An 18,008-nucleotide genomic window follows, 5' to 3' on the forward strand; every position below is an offset into this window, starting at 1 on the left:
TGAAATGTTACCCATTACAAAATTGATAACCAAGGTTTTCCTTTTAAATTGTCACTGCCTATTTAAATTTGAAAATTATCTTAAATGTTTGGTGGTACCAACTGGTCCAGTTGGTATGCTCATTTCAATCCCTTAGTAATGAAGTTATTTTCTGTTTGTAAAGTTATGTAAGTCAGTAATTTAATATTGTTTAGGGCAAAATCTTGGTCTGTAACAAGCAAGTCATTGTCTTCATATTTGTTACTGTAACTATAAGCTCCCTACTTTTGTAATGTTCCTAGATACATCTTTGGACTGTTATGGGGCAGTTCAGTGAAAGTTCCTGATGATGATGGTGGTGATGATAAATTATCTTAAAAATAACCACAATTCTCTGCAGTCAACAATGCAGAATGTTCTCCATGATCATCAAAAAGGGTTTGCAACAATAAGAATGCAACTCATTTTTACTGAACTGCTGTTAGTTCAGTAATATTTATTATATCTTTGTGTGAAGGCAAGTTTACTGAAATGGGGTTAAGCAAGTGTCATCTCATTTGTGAATATCCTAAGAATCTTAAAAAGGCACAGAAAAAAAGCTTTGGATGTTCGACGAGTAGAACAATAATAACTTTTAATTCAGCTAGGTGTTTGCAGTGATTCCATTGTTGCATCGAGTAAAGCAGAACAAGATGCTATTGTTGAACTTTCAGGCATTAAAGATTTGTAGTTTTAAGCTTCAGTTTAATGACAAGTCCACGAAATACTGACTCTTTCTGTTGCTATACACACACCTACTAATGTCTTCACCTTTCTTTCCACTTTCTCATGTGCTGGACTGAATGTGGTGTCACTGAAGAGATGATGAACCTTGGAATGATCATCACAGGACTGTTTACATGTTTATTTTGGAGTACTGAATGGCATTGCTGTCTTTCAGCTTCATTACTCAGTTTAGTAAATATCTGATCTTCCATTTTCATGGTATGCATTATTTCAAGACATACCATTTGAATTTGACCATTTCTGAGTTCATGTTGTTTAAAGGAGGTAGAATAAACTGTCTCTCAAAAGAAACAGGTTTCTTAATAGTTTCATAACTTGGATTACAGATGACTTGAATTCACGAGTCAGGTGACACAAAGCGGAAATATCTTAAGAAGGAGAATATTTTGTGAGTATATCATCTCAATAGCAGCACAATTTTAAGCATACTGTTAGAAAGTGATACTGACCATAATCATTCAGTACCATTATTTTGAAAACAACTGCAATGGACATCAGAATTGTGGCCACAGCACAATAAAATTTGCTTCCTATGCAAATGCTTTTATTCCTTAGAATAATCCTTAATGGCTAACAAAGACGCAATCTCAGCACATATTCAGTGTGAACAAAACACTCCACTCACTTTGGATTCTTGGAGGACATAATGGATTAATTCTTCAGTACACTCATGTTTCAGCTTCAGAGGTTATATAGTACTGAGTGAGATAGGAAGATGATCATGATTATTGGTGGTTTGTTGGTACAGATTTAGAAGGTTAGGACTGTGATTGTTTCAAGGTACTTTGGAGAGACTGATGAAAGCCACCACTATACCATCCTGTTTGGTATGATGATAGTTACGATGTTAATTTATTTGGTAAAGGAAATAACTGTTAGTTTTACTGATGTCAACATCAACAAAATTACTAGGAGCTCTCTGTACTTCTATAAGCAATCAAAACACTACATTTCCTTAAGCTTCAGTATTTTATTAAGAATTCAAAGACCCATGATTCATTACAGAAGAAACCAAATTGAATACCTGAGTTTAAAAAAGCATTTCATAAATGATTATTATTAAATGAATGTAATTAGATTTTCTGTTGTAGCATTCCACATTACACTGTGTATGTAAACTCTGTACCCCCATTTGGTGGTATCGGGAGGTGGTACGGTTGTAGGATAAGAAAAGTGGTTAAGCCAAAAAAAAAACAAATTAAAGAACCCCCGATTAATCAAAAAGTTATATTTAATAAAAATTATATAAACATAGAGATAAAGAGAGACTGAAATTGGTAGCAAGAAGTGAACTCCCATTTAATCATCTGCAAATTATCTGATTTGTGTGTTTTCCATATATCAATATATCATATTTTCATTTGTTCTACATATAACTGTACATTTTTACAAATGTGGCCATGTGCAAACTAAGCATTAATCCTTTCAGCATCAAATAACCAGTGATTGTTACCTGGTTTCAGGAAAATCCTGCCCAAGTGGCATAATCAAAATTCGGTCAAAGTCACACAGGACGTTTGGTGCTGATTATGTTTCATGTTAACACTGGGGCTGCCTACAGTCCACAGACCAGGAGAAAGGCCCTGCTAGGAATTCGATATACGTGCATGTGCAAGATTTCGCGGTGAGTGATGACGATCCTAAAAGCATTCGTTCCACAACCACTAAACGAACAACAGACAACAGGCTCTCGTGTAATTCTAATGGGTACAGTCTTGAACTTGGTCCCAAGAAATTACATCTCATGTCTTTGTTTGATGTAAGTCTCATATATCAGAGTGAGTTATTCTCATAAGTGTTTATTAAATCTTAGATAGCAATATCCAGTTTCTGGGATAAACATAATAGGTTTCATCTGTGTGCCTAACACCTTTGGAATGAGTTGTGGAAAAGCCATGAAGTTCTGAAAATATGTTAGCCATGTCAGTTGGTTAAAAATCACTGATGTTACAGGGGCCATCTCTGTCCCGGTCATCAGGGCTGTGATGTTACTATGTCCAGACCATCATGCATATATATATATACACACACCTGTCCCCAGGTGTTTGAATCTGAGCATAAGCTGGGGGGGGGGGGGGGGGGCGCTAGTGGGTAGAATCAAGTGCATGATTAGCTTGGCCTTGCTTCCAAATGCAAGCCAAGATAAAACTGTCTTTGTGCTTAGTCAATCAAGTAATGCACCATAAAGATATGCATTGTTAACCTAAAGAGGTGAGGGAACATTTTCATGCTCTGGCTGCTTTACCTCTGGGGGGAAGAGCCTCCAGAAAAAAATGGACAGTAGACTAGGCATCCCTACTTAATGGTACCTGCGCCTTTTCCTGGTGGTGGGGCTTGAGTACCTCAGTGATCTCAAGAGCTATGGTAATTAAATAAGGATTTGGAAAGGCCTGTTATTGCATGTTTTAAAAGTTACTTTCTTAGAAATTTATTGTAGGAACTGAGGCAAATCATGAAGAACCTCAGAAAGCCCAGGCAAGACATTAACTAAATACAAGTCTGGAGCATTACCTGTGGTTAATAACATATCCAGTAAACAGAATTATTAGTAAAGGTGCTTTGATTTACTTACCAAGATATCTTCCAACATGGGTTCTCCTTCGTGCTCACTTGAACATTTCTCATATGCCTATAGAAATGCATGGAAAACATTTAAAATAATCATATGACACAAATCCTGGTGATCATACTTCTCAATGACAAAAAGTCTCTTTTAAGGAAATCTGCATTATGCAACTACTAGAAAAATTTCAAGTGTTCACATGATCTTTCAGACATATGCTCTGCTGTACTTGTTTGTGATTAAATTAATTTGTAAATTCATCATTTAGGTTATTTGGAGCTCAAAGGATTTCAAAATAATTTTACAGGATTAAAAGACCAATTTGTGTGTCATTATAAACAGTGTTTTAAATCTCTCTGTTGATCTTAAAACTTTGCATACCGTGTAGTGTATTAGAATATAGAGTAAGCAAACCAACAACTATTAACACTATAATAAGACACTATTGCCATACACGTTTCGACCTCTCTCTGTTGATCATAATCCATTTTACAAACCCGTCATGAAATTTGACTTTTTATAACTGATTCTAGCTATGCTGGCGGTAGCATAGCTACTGGTAGGGTCTCCCTAGCCAGATTGGTTGAGGGGGAGAGGTCAGACTAAGACAGGTACCCTGGTCCTGCAGGTTGGGGGTTTGTCGCAATTCTAACAACCTTGCACCATAAAAAGTAAGATGTTTCAAAACCTCAATCAAAGCCTCAGACAGACTGACCTAACAGAGGACCAAATGGAAGAAGAGAATTGAGGAGACCATGGACCGAATACGGACTGGAGAGCCATAGAAGAAGACTAGGCATACCCCAGAGCCACTCCATACGTGGTAAGAGAAAAATCTGAAATCTGTTTTTTGTTACATATGTGAAACTTTTTACATAATGAGACCTATATTTGTAACAATTCCTTAACAGTAATAAAATGTCACTTTAATTGGCAGGTTCGGAATATACGTGAAAGATTGCCTGAGGGAGATTTATTCATCATGGAAGATAACATTTGTTCTGTACATCCGAAATATACAGCAGGAGCCTTTGCAACTGAACCAGAACGTTCGGTCAAATTTTCGATATGTGACTACAATGAAACGCATTTCCTACACTGTATTGAAGGGGTTTGTTTTCAATAAAATGTTAATCCGAGATTATTAATGGGTGTTTCCAATCTCGTGTGTAGGAGACTTACGAATATGCAGAAAGAAACTTTAATTATTTGTAAGTTTTGCAGTTTTTATGTGAATGCATTTAGTTTCAGATCACTAAACAATGCATGATAGTTACATTTAGAACACTATCAGCCATGGATGCAATGATTACAGCAATGTAATAACCACTACTATAATAGTAATGATACTGAGGTCAAAGCCCACCAAAGGCTGTAGCATCAAGGAAGAATAGTACTCATACACAGCAATATGGAAAAGAGGAGGGTGGGAAACAACTTTCTACTGGGATAGGAGTAACTTAACAAAAATAATGAGCAATACACATTGAAAATGGTGAATTCCAATTTATACATGTCAAAAATAAAGCAGTTACAGCATTTTTATGTTGTGATAAAAGCAATATAACTGATACTGCATTTCTATAGTAAGTGCACCAAATTATCATAAAACATTTTTAAAACTTTGCATACCGTGTAGTGTATTAGAATATAAATAAGCACACAAACAACTATTAACATTATAAAGAGGACACTATTGCCATACGCGTTTCAACCTCAAAAGGTCATCATCAGTGGCATCTGATGACCTTTTGAGGTTTAAATGCAATGAAGTGTTAATACAGTGAAACCTCGATGCATCGTTTTCGGCGGGGGTGGGAAATAAAAACGATGAATGCGGGAAAACGATAGATGCGGGAAAGCATTAAAAATTTTAAAAAAACAATGTTTCTCTTTCAAAGTTACTTCTTTTTACCAAAAAAGTCTTTAGTGGACAACTGGTTTGTCGAAACTTTACGTTTTAGACCAAACAGAGCACTTTCCACGTTCAAAGTGTTTTCCTCGTCACGTTCACTAATATTAAGCGCATAAAAGAACGACTTCACTTTCGCCAATGCAGCGTGTGCTTCGGCAAAACTCGGCAAAGCTTCGGGCTCGCATTCGTCGTCTCCCTCTTCCTTACCACTCCAACCCCCTTTGCGGACAATAACAGGAAGAATGGAAATACTATTACTGCCGAACTCAACGAAACGTAGCTGTAGAAGACCCTGAACCGCTGGAAACGAGATGAACCAGAAGAATGAAAAGTGCCGCCAGCCTTTCCTTTGTACTTGTAATAAAAGCATTTGTGAAGAAATTCACAGTGCACATGCCATCTGGCATCGCTGGAACGAAATATGAGTGCACCCTAATTAAAATCGTAAAATTTCTGACAATGAGCACCGCCATTCACTCCAATATCACCCCTGCACCGCTGACCCTCATTCCAAAAGAATGTGCTGGTTGGGCGACATAACAGGTTACCGCTACTGCGTATTCCAAAAACATTGTGCGTCTTTCGGTATTAATTTATCTCAAAACCCAGCATTTTAATTTCTCAGAAACGATCATTGCGGGAAAATTGTGGGCCGGGACTAAGATTTTTGAACGATCGATGCGATAAAACGATAGTTCGAGGAACGATAGAAGCGGGAAAATGTAACATTATTTTATATGGGATGTATTCGGGACCGAACAAAACGGACGATGCATCCGGGAAAACGATAGTTCCGGGAACGATGGATAGAGGTTTCACTGTAGTTGTTTGTGTGCTTATTTATATTATCATAAAACAGATAGGGATGGGACAATAAGTAAGTTTTGATAAGATCCCAATGACATACTTTCCTCTAAATGTTTCAATCCATATGGTGAGACGAGCAGGAGCTATAAAATGAAACATAAAATTTATGTTTTTGTCCATAATTTGCAGTAGTACAGATTATATGTTAAATGATGAGGCAGTAACAATAAGTAATATATTGAACACAAAACAAGGGAAATTTCAGGTGCTCACAGTGGCAAATATGAAAATGACAGCAATCTGGGATATTTCACAGCGTAGTCACATACAAGTAATCAATTCCAAAGGTGCTTACTGCCTCCATCATCTCAATGACAGAGGCAATAAGCACATCCAAAACATCAGCAAAGTAAGATATTTGCCAGCCCACGCAATGTCTCTGAAGTTTCAATCTCGGTAGATACTTAATACCCAGAAATTAAAGAAAACGACAAGCAAAAGGACATAATGCGATCAGAGAAAAAGCAGAGTATTTTGTTTCACCCAGAGAGGATTATAATACCACAGGAGAATTAAATATTGTGCCTAAACACTGTAACTTTATTTCTTGGATTCCCTTTGTTTCATATGTTCCAACATCTGACCTTTCAACTTCTGTATCAAGTCTTCATAAATGGCATCATATTTTTGAAAGAACGAATGTGCCTGTTCATTGACTTTCGATATGTGATCTGTCATGAACTGAACTTTTTCTCTACTGTCCTTCAATTTCTCTTCTTCCTCCTCAACAGAAGGCATCTTTGCTACAATATCCACACAATCTTCTTCCAGTCTCTTCAAATTGCATTTAAACATCTGTTCTTCATTCTTTACTTTCTCCTTCAGGTTTGTCACCTCTGCCTTCAAGTCTTCCACCTCCTTCACATACTTGTCATACTCTTCAGAGGATGCGACCTCGCGTTCAACAGCCTCTGCAGCAAATTCTTCTTGCTCCTCTGCCCGTGTTTCCATTTCATTCAATTTCATTTTTAAATCTGTCCTGAAGTTCTCCATCTCATCAACAATTTGCTGTGAACGAAACAAAGATTCAGAAAAGATGATTAACCAGTGATTCTTTTGTAGGATCTATAATGGCCACTAAATTCAACGAAGTCTTCTCGGGCAATAAGCTGCATCAGATGGTCGTAAGAAAACCGATGTTTTGAGAACTGTCTTGGTCCTCAGTTTCTTGCAACCACCTGACATGGCTGATTCCCCGAGAAAACTTCATTAAATTATTTTTTGTTGCTCTTGATAAGTATTACGCAATGCAAAAGCCATATGGAGCACTTTTGTTGTTCAGCCAAGGACACTAACGTATCAACTTGTCCTCTTTGTATATAGGGAGTACACCATGCCTGATCACTGTACCTGTCCATCTGCTCCCTGTGGGCAATTTATAGACTGAGCATTGAGAGGGACAAAATGAATGGAATGAAGAAGACAAATTGCGCCATACTACCATTACAGATCACGTATATGATTCAGCGGGTCATGCACCTCATTAATATAGTACCAAACCATCAACTCAGGAGTCCAGTCAGCAGAACTGTACTACATGGGTTAAAGCAGCCTATTCGCAAACGATAAAGGTTAATGAATTTGTCTGTCTGTTTCAAAGTGTTATCGCAGCATCATTTTGAAGGGAACGAGGAAAACCGTAAAACTCTCATTTACATTAATCAGATTGAGTAGAGAATTTAACACACATAAAAAAGAGAGCTAAGCACTGAACTGTTATTGTAGACCTTACCTGCATGATAAGATCAGTATCTTTGTGCAGGAAGTTCATAGGCATCTTAAAAACGTCTAAAGCTGGAAGTCCACTTCTGTACTCCATAATGGACGTGTTGTAATCTACGCACTTGTTGTTCAACTCATTTTTCAATTTGGCTATTTTAATGTCATCTGCATACACAGTCTTTGACAACGCATCGCAGCAAGCCTGGTTCACTTTGATAGTCTCCTCCAGCACTCTGCACTCGCTCTCGATGGATTCCTTATCCTCGCGAGTGATGCTCTGAGTTTCAATAACATGCTTCATTTTTGAAATGTCTGTCTGCACGTTCTCGATGTGCATCTTCAACACATCATTGTTAGACAAGAGCCTTGCGACTTTATCCTGCTGCGCATTCCGATAGGCATCCCTTTTCTGAACGCAATGTCGTTGTTTCTTCAAGTCATTGTGGAGACTTTCAGATGCAGCTTCTAATTCTATCATTTCTCTGCGTGCCGCTTTATCTTCTGGATTGTCCAACTGCATTTTCAGGTTTCTGATTTCTTCTGTAATCGCTCTGAAGTCTTCTTTGTTTATGTTAAGCTTCAAAGCCATCTCATGGACTAGACGGTTGTCTTCATCAGCCATACGTTCCTCACTTGCTTCATCATTGTTAAAAATGTCATAACACTTGAAATAGTAGGAGAACATTGTCTGAAAAAAACAAAACAAAAACAACAACTTACGGAGGTGCATGTTTCTCTCGTAATTTCTATCAGGATGAAGATTCTTTAAAATTCAAGATGTTCGAATCAAAATTCTAAAGACAACCATCTATTGCTTCTCTTCACCCATATTGATGCATTTAAAATGTAATCAGAATACAAACTAAAAAACTAATCTTTACTGTGTTTCTTATAAAAATCAATGTTCAATCTGTGAACAGTTGTCTTTGGGGGTTCTGGTTGAGATGCCACATAGCTGTGAAGGTGGTCACCACATTTCAGAGGTAAACATTGCTTCCTCGAAAGAGGTGATAAATAGCAGAATGAGAAACTACAAATACACACAGAGAAAATCATGAAAAAGCTCAGTCATATGAGCTGCATGCTTTTATTCCTCGACAAACCACTGGGCCTGTTTGTTCAAAGGACGAAAGAGGAATAATTGCACATAACATAATATTTTCTCAATGTTCATAGATCTTTTATGAAATGTATATTATATAGTCCACGACTGTAATCTTGATAAGTGCGGGGTGGAGGAGGAAAGATAGTGTCAGCCTTTAATGCTGCAGACTTCCTGCATTCCTTGCAAGTCTCAAGATTACAGTCATACTGTACTTAATTATCTCATCAGAAGGACCATGGGGAAAGAAAAAAAAACACAAGAAGTAATTACCTGTGTATCGAGAATGCTTTCATTTACAACTTCCTCACCTTCAGGAGGAAACATAATCATGCTCAACATCTCGGGTCTGTATATTCTAACTATATCTACCAACCAGGACAGTAGACCAATGACATTAGGCCACGAGTGTGACGAGTTTGCTGCAAATATTAAACAAATTATGAACATAAACAATTACAAGACTTCCTGTACTTCAGTATTTGCAACTAAAATCCAGTGTACAGCTTTGGCTTTCAGTGATGAGCCTCATTGAATGATGAAAGCTGTCCACCATCTTCAGGGTGAATGTGTATTGGTAAGTTTATCGATTACTTAGTAGGTGGGATGAGACAAATCTGATTGGTGGAAATGAAGATCTGGCTGGTACACAAATGGTAACAAGCAATTGGTTAAGAAAAAGGAGTAATGACAATTTTTTTTTAACTTGTAGGGTACAAACCTGTAATCAGCCAGGATTTCTTAACGCTGCCTGGATATCCGAGCCTCTTGGTCAGGTGTGGAATTTCATCCGCATAGTTGCTCATATTTATAATGTGTTTCTTGAAAAAATGAGACAGCAAATGATATACAAAATCCACAAACACCTTTAGTGTAAGCGAACGTGTGGCCAAGGCCTTTGAAGTGGTCAACTTCAAATCTTCATCATCATTTTGATGAAGATAATTCTGGATCTGCAACAGACAAATCAGGCAACGTAACTTGGTGTCAATTTTTGCTATCCAGGTAAGAATGTCTCGTGAACTTCAAGGCTGATATCAACAGCTCAAATTTATGATAGTTTTAAAATCTACCAGCTGAATTAAAGTGAAAGGATACATTATATAATTGTAGGTAAATAGAATTACGTTAATATAAAGTTTACTAACACCTTAATAAATTGTTTAACCCTTTTAAGCATAAGGAAGCTATGTTTTATGAAGAGTGACACATACTTTCATTGGAACTTTATTATTCCTATAATAAATGTAATCATTTGACGCATAAATTGTTCTAAATTGAACTGTTTCATATGTAGTTTGACGTACACTATACTTACATCAGAAATTCATAAGAATATAATCTAAATATTGGGCCACAGAGACAACTTTACCAGTAAATACACAGCAGATGAAGGAAAGTTGATGCAATAACACTGTAAGGTTTAGGGAAACAATACCACAAGTCCACTATGACTTTTTAATTGTGGCGCCTGGATGCAAAGTGACTGCCGAGGGAGGGATGGGGTCAAGTGAAGTTTCATCGTCAACAACGCTTATACTACAGAACATCAGCTGTGATGCAGAACAATGATTATGAAAACATAACCACTAAGTTTTTAAAGACAACTGGTAACAGTTTCTACATCAAGATAAAAGAAAGCCGGACTCATACTGTACCCTCTGCAATGCCGCATTTTGGAATCTTTTGTCAGACAGAGGCCTGGGATCCTTTAATACTGGCATAGTGGATCGTCCACCAACCCTGGAATCAAATACAGGACATGGGATGAGGGAGGCAAGAAAATTAGATGGCACAGCAAGATTGAAGAGATAAGCATGGTCTTGAATCCTGTAAAGTATTCAACATCCCAAATTTTCTACATGGCAACGCTACTAAAACATATAAAGTAATAATTATATTACTTATAGACACATCTACGTGCATAATTTATAACAGTACAGATTACATTCTTCAGATATATCAGAAATTTCACATCATCTCTGCACTTGAAACTGTTGGCTAGGAAACAATTTTTAATTCTCTGCACACCTTTATGAGAGAGTAAGAACAGTCCCTGTCCTGCTGAATTAAAAAAATCATCCTAGTCACTTTACTCAGCTAACCTATCTTATCAGATTGTATTTTTATTTGTTAATGAAAAGAGCCAGCTCGCACGAAGGTTGTAAAGCTACAGAATGACACCTGTTGCAAAAAATACGTCTCCACAGCAAATTAATTTTCAAGCAGTGTTTCCCTCTGGCATAAAGCACTTTTCACTGGCAGTGAATGCATTAAAGAATCATAAATGAAGTCTATCCACTTTGAATGCTGATTTCAGGCTATGAGGTGCCATGCCTACCTAGATGACTGGGCAGTTCCAGGAACACTGCCCATGAAGTACATAGGAGTCATGGGAGTTCCTACTGCAAACTGATGTAGGTTGGAATTACTCCGACTGCGCCTCAAGGAACCTGCATACGAGATAGATTTTGCAGCATCCTTGCTTGGCGAGGATGACAGAGCTCTGCTCTTCGACAGTCTTGGAATGTAGGACTTCTTCACAGAAGTTCGACCACTGAAAGAAGGAACATTAGGCCGTACAACAAAGTATTCACTTACTTGAACACAAAAATAAATTTCCCTGCAGCAAGAGTGTTCTTTTTCTAAACAGCACATAAACATTACAGAGAGGCAGACAGAATGCAACTTACCGTTGAGATGGGCCCGGTTCAGGAAGTTCTCCTACATTTCCTAATGATGAAACTCGAAAAGGAAGAACATTTGTTTTGCGTTTGCCAAGAGATGACTTTCCCATCCTGATGCTTTTACCTGTGCATGAAACAGCTCATTAAACTAGTCCACAATCACTAATGTTTCCTTTCAGATACCTCTTTTAATACAAAGGCCTAATTATTTATAACCTGACACACTTTTCTTATTTATCTTCCCTCACTTAGTCATTACACAGTGTTTGGTCTTACCAGTGACGGTTATTTAAAAGCATCACTCCTCATGCTCGTGTCACAAATTCCAATATATTTAGTTCATCTACATTTAAAGCTAGCTTATTAACGACACGAGGCTGACATATCCTTCAACTTTGGCACAATGAATTGTACATGACTCACAATTTGAAAAATCAGAAAGCACTAATGGGAAATGAAACAAGCTGACCAATGGAACAAATACCGCAAGTATACATCTACAGCAAATACTGTTCAAATTGATTCTTACCCTTTCGAAACGTTTCTACCAAACAAGCAATAACCAACTACATCCACACATTAATAACATCTACGTGCAAATCCTATTGCCGCCTTTTCTGACCACCGGAAATAGACTCCAGCGCCATCATTGAAGACACGAAAATACCAACGGTTTTTGAATTCAATGTGTTAGTTACCGACGAATAATAAATAGGGTAATTCACAAAACTATTATTTCAAGCGATACTGCACTAGATGTAATTCACAAAAGTTGAACTCTGTACCTAACTATTGTATATGAGAGACTTTATGTTGAATGCGCGGGGTATATATAAGCTCGAAATCGGGGATGCCAACCATCGAAAATTTACTTACTCCTGTTTAATGCCAGGTCAAACAATACGTTGGAATATTGGGCGTTTTGTTCGTTAATGATGGCTTTGCGTTTACGACTTTTGTATGTATGGAATTTTTCTAAAATATCAAGCATTTTACCCTTTGGAGCTACTGTTAATATGTCCATGATATCATCTATTGGGCCTTATTCGTGTCCGAGTTCAGCATATTTCGATTTTAGAGATGAAAATTGATGACGGAAGGCGTGACTCAGGACAATACATTTAGGAGGACTTGCAGTTTTTACTGCGTAGTAAATTACTGAATAAAAGACTCACAACCAAAAATAAAACATTTTAAGTACAATAATAATAAAGTTGTCATGTGGTTCAGATGTACAGCATAAAAATTAATGGTATTACACACTAGTTGAGACGATCGGCAAGAATGTCAACTTTGTATTCCGAGAAAAATTGGATTATGGATTTCTACTATGGGTGTTCAAATAAAGGAATTAATATGGTATAAACACGCCCACCACTATTTTTTGTATAGAAAATTACCACTGCCCGTCATTTCTATTTAGTGGTTTTTCAGACTAATTCCAATTTATACTAGAGGATGTGAAGTTTCAAACAACTATACTATGTTGGGTGCTGATTTTCTTGCTTTTTTGGATGTTTCATTCCCTACTATTCCTACGTTCCCAAGTTTCCATTTTACCGATATGCTGCAGCATTTATTGTATATTTTGTATAAACTAATTCTCAGCTGCATCACATCCAAATTCTTCATCATAATTTGGGAGGATTGAAACTTTGTAGAACAACTAACATTTGCTGTAAAATGTGCACTATTCATGCCCATTATGTCACGGAAAGCCTTACACATGAGTGTCTCTGCAGGTCAGGGAAAGGACAAAATGATAAGCAATTAAATCCATGTTGGTTGTGTTATATGAACCGTGATGTGTACCACAGGTGTCTCAAACGCATTGATTGTCGACGATCTCGCATACTCGTTGATATCTAGGGGCCTTGCGTGCGTTCGCCGTGTCAAAATATCAGCAGTTTGGATAAATTTCGGTTCACGTTGTCTGATGGTAGTTCTGTAGTCTCGGGTTTAACACTGCGACGGAAATTATCCCGACATTTTGGTGTTGAAATTTTTTTTGTAGTTTTTCGATTTAAAAATGGATACAGTAGATGACTATTCTGAAGTACAAATGTCGCCAGTAGTAAAATTAACTGATGGAATTGATGAGGTAAAGCTGACATGAGTTGAATTTTTCCCTTTGAAGGTGGAGGCGATTTTATTTCAGGGTCATTAGTTTTTACTACTAAGTAATGACTGTATTGACACTTATATCCATTGTGACATCAATGGGGCCATAAGTGTCCTGTGTTTTCTGAGTGATATGCATATCCTGTTGTGTCTTTATTGTTTCTAATTGACCAGACATATTCCTATGTCTTTCTTGAGATGTTCTTCTGGTTAGACCTATATAAAATTTTACATGCTTATTACTACAAACATGTGAAAGGAATTAAATGATCCTGATTTTATCCATTTTTGGCTTTGACATGAATTAGAAGATAAATTTCTTGTGTATATTTTCCATCATGTGTATATTAATTTACTTTTTCTGTAACATGTTGGTAGATACAAATATCTTTGTTTTTGGCATTTTTTCTGCAGCTTACTATTCACGATATATGTAGCGCAGAGCAATATGTAAAGAATTGTGTGATTTTCAGTGCTTCTTGGTCCAAACATTTTGTCTTCTGTGTACGTACTGAGTTTTAGATTATAATTCCATTTACAAGCATGGGAAAAGATGTGACATGGAGGCACTTAATATGGATGTGCATACATTTGTAGATTTGATCTATAGTTATAGATACAATAATTTTTCATACTTAAAAAGTGAAGTTAATATTTGTTATGTTCATTGTTGCAGGAAATTAATAGAAGGTTCTTTTACAGCATTTAAAGTGGATGTCAGTGACTGTTGAGAACAATGTCTCCTACTTTGTTGAAGATGATTAACTCAGAACCTGGTGGACTCTTTGGCACGACCAAAGCATTGAAAAGGATTTGAGATTTGGAACTTGGATTGTTAGAAGTCTCTATAAAGGTACGGCTGCACTGCACCTCGTGGGCAGTGTGCTAGGTGCTGTGCGTGTAAGCAGGAAGGATGGCTCTCTCGAAGCTATCCAAGAAACTTTTATTGATGGAAAGAACAGTTTTGAAGCTTGACAATGTGTCTTCTTATTTGTGTTGGGTGCATGAATTCAATCAGTGGAGGGGTTCATTAGTAGAGTTTAATAATCTATATATATAGAGCCAATGAAATGGGCCTTGCTATTAATGAAAGTAAGACAAAATACATGGAAATATCGCACAGACCAACCAATATGGAATACTTGAAAGTAAATAATTACAAGTTTGGGAAAGTAAACGAATTTAAATATTTGGGCACTTTAATTAATTCAACCAATGATCTAACTCCAGAAATTAACCATAGACTACTGATAGCTAACGAATGTTACTGTGGACTAAAAAAACAATTAAGATCCAGGCACCTCACCCTTAAGACAAAATACACGTTATACAAGACATTTCTATGACCTGTGTTGCTCTATGGGAGTGAAAGCTGATCCCTGACGAAGGTACATGAGAACAAATTAAGAGTATTTGAAAGGAAAATATATGGTCCAAAGAATGAAGATGGAAACTGGGGAATCAGATATAATGATGAATTATACAATTTATATAATGAGCCTGATGTAATTAAAGTAATAGACAGGAAGACTAAGGTGGCTGGGACACCTGTATAGAGCCAGTGAAGCACACCCAAGCAAGAAAGTGACATTTACCAATATAGAAGGAACAAGAAAGAGAGGGAGGACAACACCCCCCTCCCTCCCACTAGGTGGCTTGATAGTGTAGAACAAGATCTTCAAGCTCTCGGAGTCCAGGGATGGAAAAGGAAAGCCATACATAGGGACCAATGAAAGCTCATTGTTGGGGCAGTCAAGGCCTGTAATAGGCTGTAGAACCCGTGATGATGATATATAGAGATGCATGGAAATTTAATGACAAATTTTTTGAGTACCTACGGATGTCAACAGCCACATTTGATCGTCTCTTGAAGAAATTGAAGGACAATCTCTCAAGAAAAGAAACCAGTTTCTCCTGAAGAACGATTACTTGTAACTGTGAGGAAAGGAAAAATAAAAAAATAAACGTAATTGCAATTCTTTCTTTAAGTTTCGAAAATTTCAATCCATGTCAGTCGAAGATAGCATCAACTAAACTGAAGACACATAGTTTTTCCATTCATGATGGTACGTCTTCTGGCTGATGATTCAGGCTGGGCACATCAGCTGAATAGTCTGAAGAGAGTCTTGAAGATTCCACTTGTTCCAACTCCTGAATTATTAAGTCTTGAAATGTGGAGTGCAGATGAAGCCTTGTATGTGGAAGAGACTTTGTGTGTGGCAACAAACTTTTCAAAAATAGCAAGTCGTCATCATCTTCCTCGTGTGCACATTCTCTATCAAGAATGTCTAGCAAAATGCACAGACTGAGACTCAGATTCTAATACGGACAACTGTGAACAGTCATCTTCACCTTTATCTTCAATATTCTGAGTTGATGGTGTTACCATAGGTAGGTTTGAACATCTGATCTCTGACTTCAAAACATCCTTCAGGAAAGACATTAATGTGAAATGCGGCCATGAGCTGCTCTTCCCCCTTTCATCACTCCCATCACCGGATCTCAGCTTCTCTTATTTTCTAACCTCTTGTTGATGGTAATCCCTCAGGTTCTTCCATCTTCCTTTTACTGTTTTGACTGAAACGATATGCACCTGAATGAATAGTTCTGTGATATATTTTGAGTGATTGTCTATACTACTTAATTAATGTAACAAGTTCCAGTTAGTAGAAGGTCCCGATATTATCTTCAGAACTGTAACAAAACTTATTCTTAGAACCTTTGACATAAAGTAGCCAAAATACACTACACTTAGTTTTAGCCGAAACTCCAAATGCTAGAGTAAGTAATAACCATCTCTTTGTGTATGTTTTAGGTTCCTTGCTACTGGGGAATCATTCCACTCTCCAACACTGCATTTTCAAATGGGTAACACAACCCTGTCAGAAATTGTGAAAGATGCTTGCAAAGTGATATGGGCCATTCTCCCGACAGAAATGTGGAATAATATAGCTGATAATATGCGAACCGGTGGAATTTCCTGAACTGTATTGGGTGCATAGATGGCAAACACGTTGCAATTAAGTGTCCAGACTGAAGTGGTTCAAAGTTTTATAATTATAAACACTTTTATTCTAACTTGCTGCAGGCTGTTGTTGACAGCAATTGCAAACTGATTGTGGTTGATGTAGGCACTGTGGGCCGTCAAAGTGATGCGTGAAATTTCAGAACCTCTTCCCTCTACAAATTATTGGAAAGAAGAGAACTGAATGTTCCACCGGTTTCAGAGCTGCCTGGTATGGTTTTAAAGTGCCATTTGTATTGCTAGGAGACGAGGGATATCCACTACTACCATATTTAATGACACTATACTCAGCAAGAAACTTTGACGACAAGAAATGAGTCTTTAATTACCGGTTGTCTGTGGCTTGAAGAAGTGTAGAATGTGCGTTTGGAATAATGTGTACTAAATGGTGAATTTTGCTTAAATGTGTTGAGACAGATGAACATAATGCAACTTCAATTGTGAAAGCTATGTGTATTCTTCATAATTTTGTTCTGGAACATGAGGGACCTGACTCAAGTTACTTAAGCAGCAAGACAGAGCAAATTCGTTCTTGACGATCACAGCATCGCTTCTCATCTCATGCCCAGACTACTGTCAGGGAAACATTTTTGAATTGTTTTAACAATGTGGGATCTGTGCCATGACAAAATGGTTGTTTTGCTGGAAAATATTCTGCAACGCCACAGTACAGTATAAATGTTGTATCTAAATCAGAATGTATGTAAATTTTATGCAAAGGAATTTGATAATTTGGAGGCTATTTAATAAACTTTCAACTCACCATCCTTTCTTGTTTCTTTAGCAACTTCTTCCCACTCTCTCAACACCCCAGTATGTTTATGTAAATCAACCTCCAAGTGAAACGCGTGTGCGTTCTGTTCATTTGTAATATTCAGCCTCTTGCTAGTTTTATAGATATAGAATTTCTCTAAAATGTCATGTCTTGGGAGATTATGCTTTATAGGTTCATGATATTCTTTGCATCGTATTTATGCCCATGGTCGAGGATGTGTTGCGCGTCCTTTGATTTAGTTAGAATTTTTGCTGGTTTGGTCAATAAAGACCTCGCAGCAACCGCATTATCAATGATACACATCACTGTTGCTGTATTTATTATGTTGTCTTGTCTTCTCGGATCACATCGGGGCCTTGTCTGTTTTCGGCCTTAACTTACAAGAAATCGAAAATAAATTTTACTCAGAAATAATAATTGTGGTTCGGGGGGGGGGGGGGGGTGTTTTAAAGTTTAGTAGTTAACC

The 18,008-nt window shown here is 37.3% G+C and overlaps 2 protein-coding genes and 2 long non-coding RNA genes across 8 annotated transcripts in view; 1 reads left to right on the top strand and 3 right to left on the bottom strand.

The window, feature by feature from the left end:
* Positions 1–3,295: 3,295 nt before the first annotated feature.
* The window catches only part of mms4 (Methyl methanesulfonate sensitivity 4), a 51,997-nt gene continuing 37,284 nt past the window's right edge, over positions 3,296–18,008 (bottom strand). Inside the window, exon 9 of the mRNA XM_087355016.1 lies at positions 3,296–3,394. Coding sequence (XP_087211142.1) covers positions 3,311–3,394 — 84 coding nt within the window. The 3' untranslated portion in view covers positions 3,296–3,310. The remainder of the gene's footprint in view (positions 3,395–18,008) is intronic.
* Positions 4,815–12,440, bottom strand: Ndc80 (kinetochore protein Ndc80). The gene is made up of 8 exons (XM_022062328.2): positions 12,151–12,440; positions 11,628–11,745; positions 11,276–11,491; positions 10,593–10,677; positions 9,656–9,887; positions 9,208–9,356; positions 7,843–8,520; positions 4,815–7,118 (listed from the first exon to the last, which is right to left on the bottom strand). The coding sequence occupies exons 2-8, from the start codon at positions 11,729–11,731 to the stop codon at positions 6,651–6,653; spliced, it is 1,932 nt and encodes a 643-aa protein (XP_021918020.1). The 5' UTR covers positions 11,732–11,745; positions 12,151–12,440; the 3' UTR covers positions 4,815–6,650.
* LOC110829020 (uncharacterized) lies at positions 13,348–17,534 on the top strand. Of its 5 annotated transcripts, none has more exons than XR_015536883.1 (4): positions 13,348–13,722; positions 14,157–14,246; positions 14,419–16,133; positions 16,558–17,534. It is a non-coding gene; the product is annotated as an uncharacterized LOC110829020 (long non-coding RNA). The 5 variants fall into 5 exon arrangements; XR_015536884.1 differs by having other exon boundaries at positions 14,419–14,595; XR_002542831.2 differs by lacking the exon at positions 14,157–14,246 and having other exon boundaries at positions 13,359–13,722.
* Positions 15,710–17,977, bottom strand: LOC147875037 (uncharacterized). Its single transcript, XR_015536909.1, has 2 exons — positions 17,531–17,977; positions 15,710–16,319 (listed from the first exon to the last, which is right to left on the bottom strand). It is a non-coding gene; the product is annotated as an uncharacterized LOC147875037 (long non-coding RNA).

The sequence above is a fragment of the Zootermopsis nevadensis genome, unplaced genomic scaffold (genome assembly GCF_977971745.1).
Source record: "Zootermopsis nevadensis isolate Lab colony 2312 unplaced genomic scaffold, Znev_1.0 Znev_ptg000002l, whole genome shotgun sequence".
In the NCBI taxonomy this organism is placed as follows: Eukaryota; Metazoa; Arthropoda; class Insecta; order Blattodea; family Termopsidae; genus Zootermopsis; species Zootermopsis nevadensis.

Coding starts and splice junctions, on each gene's coding strand:
- Ndc80 (XM_022062328.2), bottom strand. CDS start 11,731: ATGGGAAAGTCATCTCTTGGCAAACGCAAAACAAATGTTCTTCCTTTT. Junction 9,888..10,592: donor AAAATGCGGCATTGCAGAGG/GTACAGTATGAG, acceptor TGTCTGTTGCAG/ATCCAGAATTATCTTCATCA. Junction 7,119..7,842: donor ATACTGATCTTATCATGCAG/GTAAGGTCTACA, acceptor TTTCGTTCACAG/CAAATTGTTGATGAGATGGA.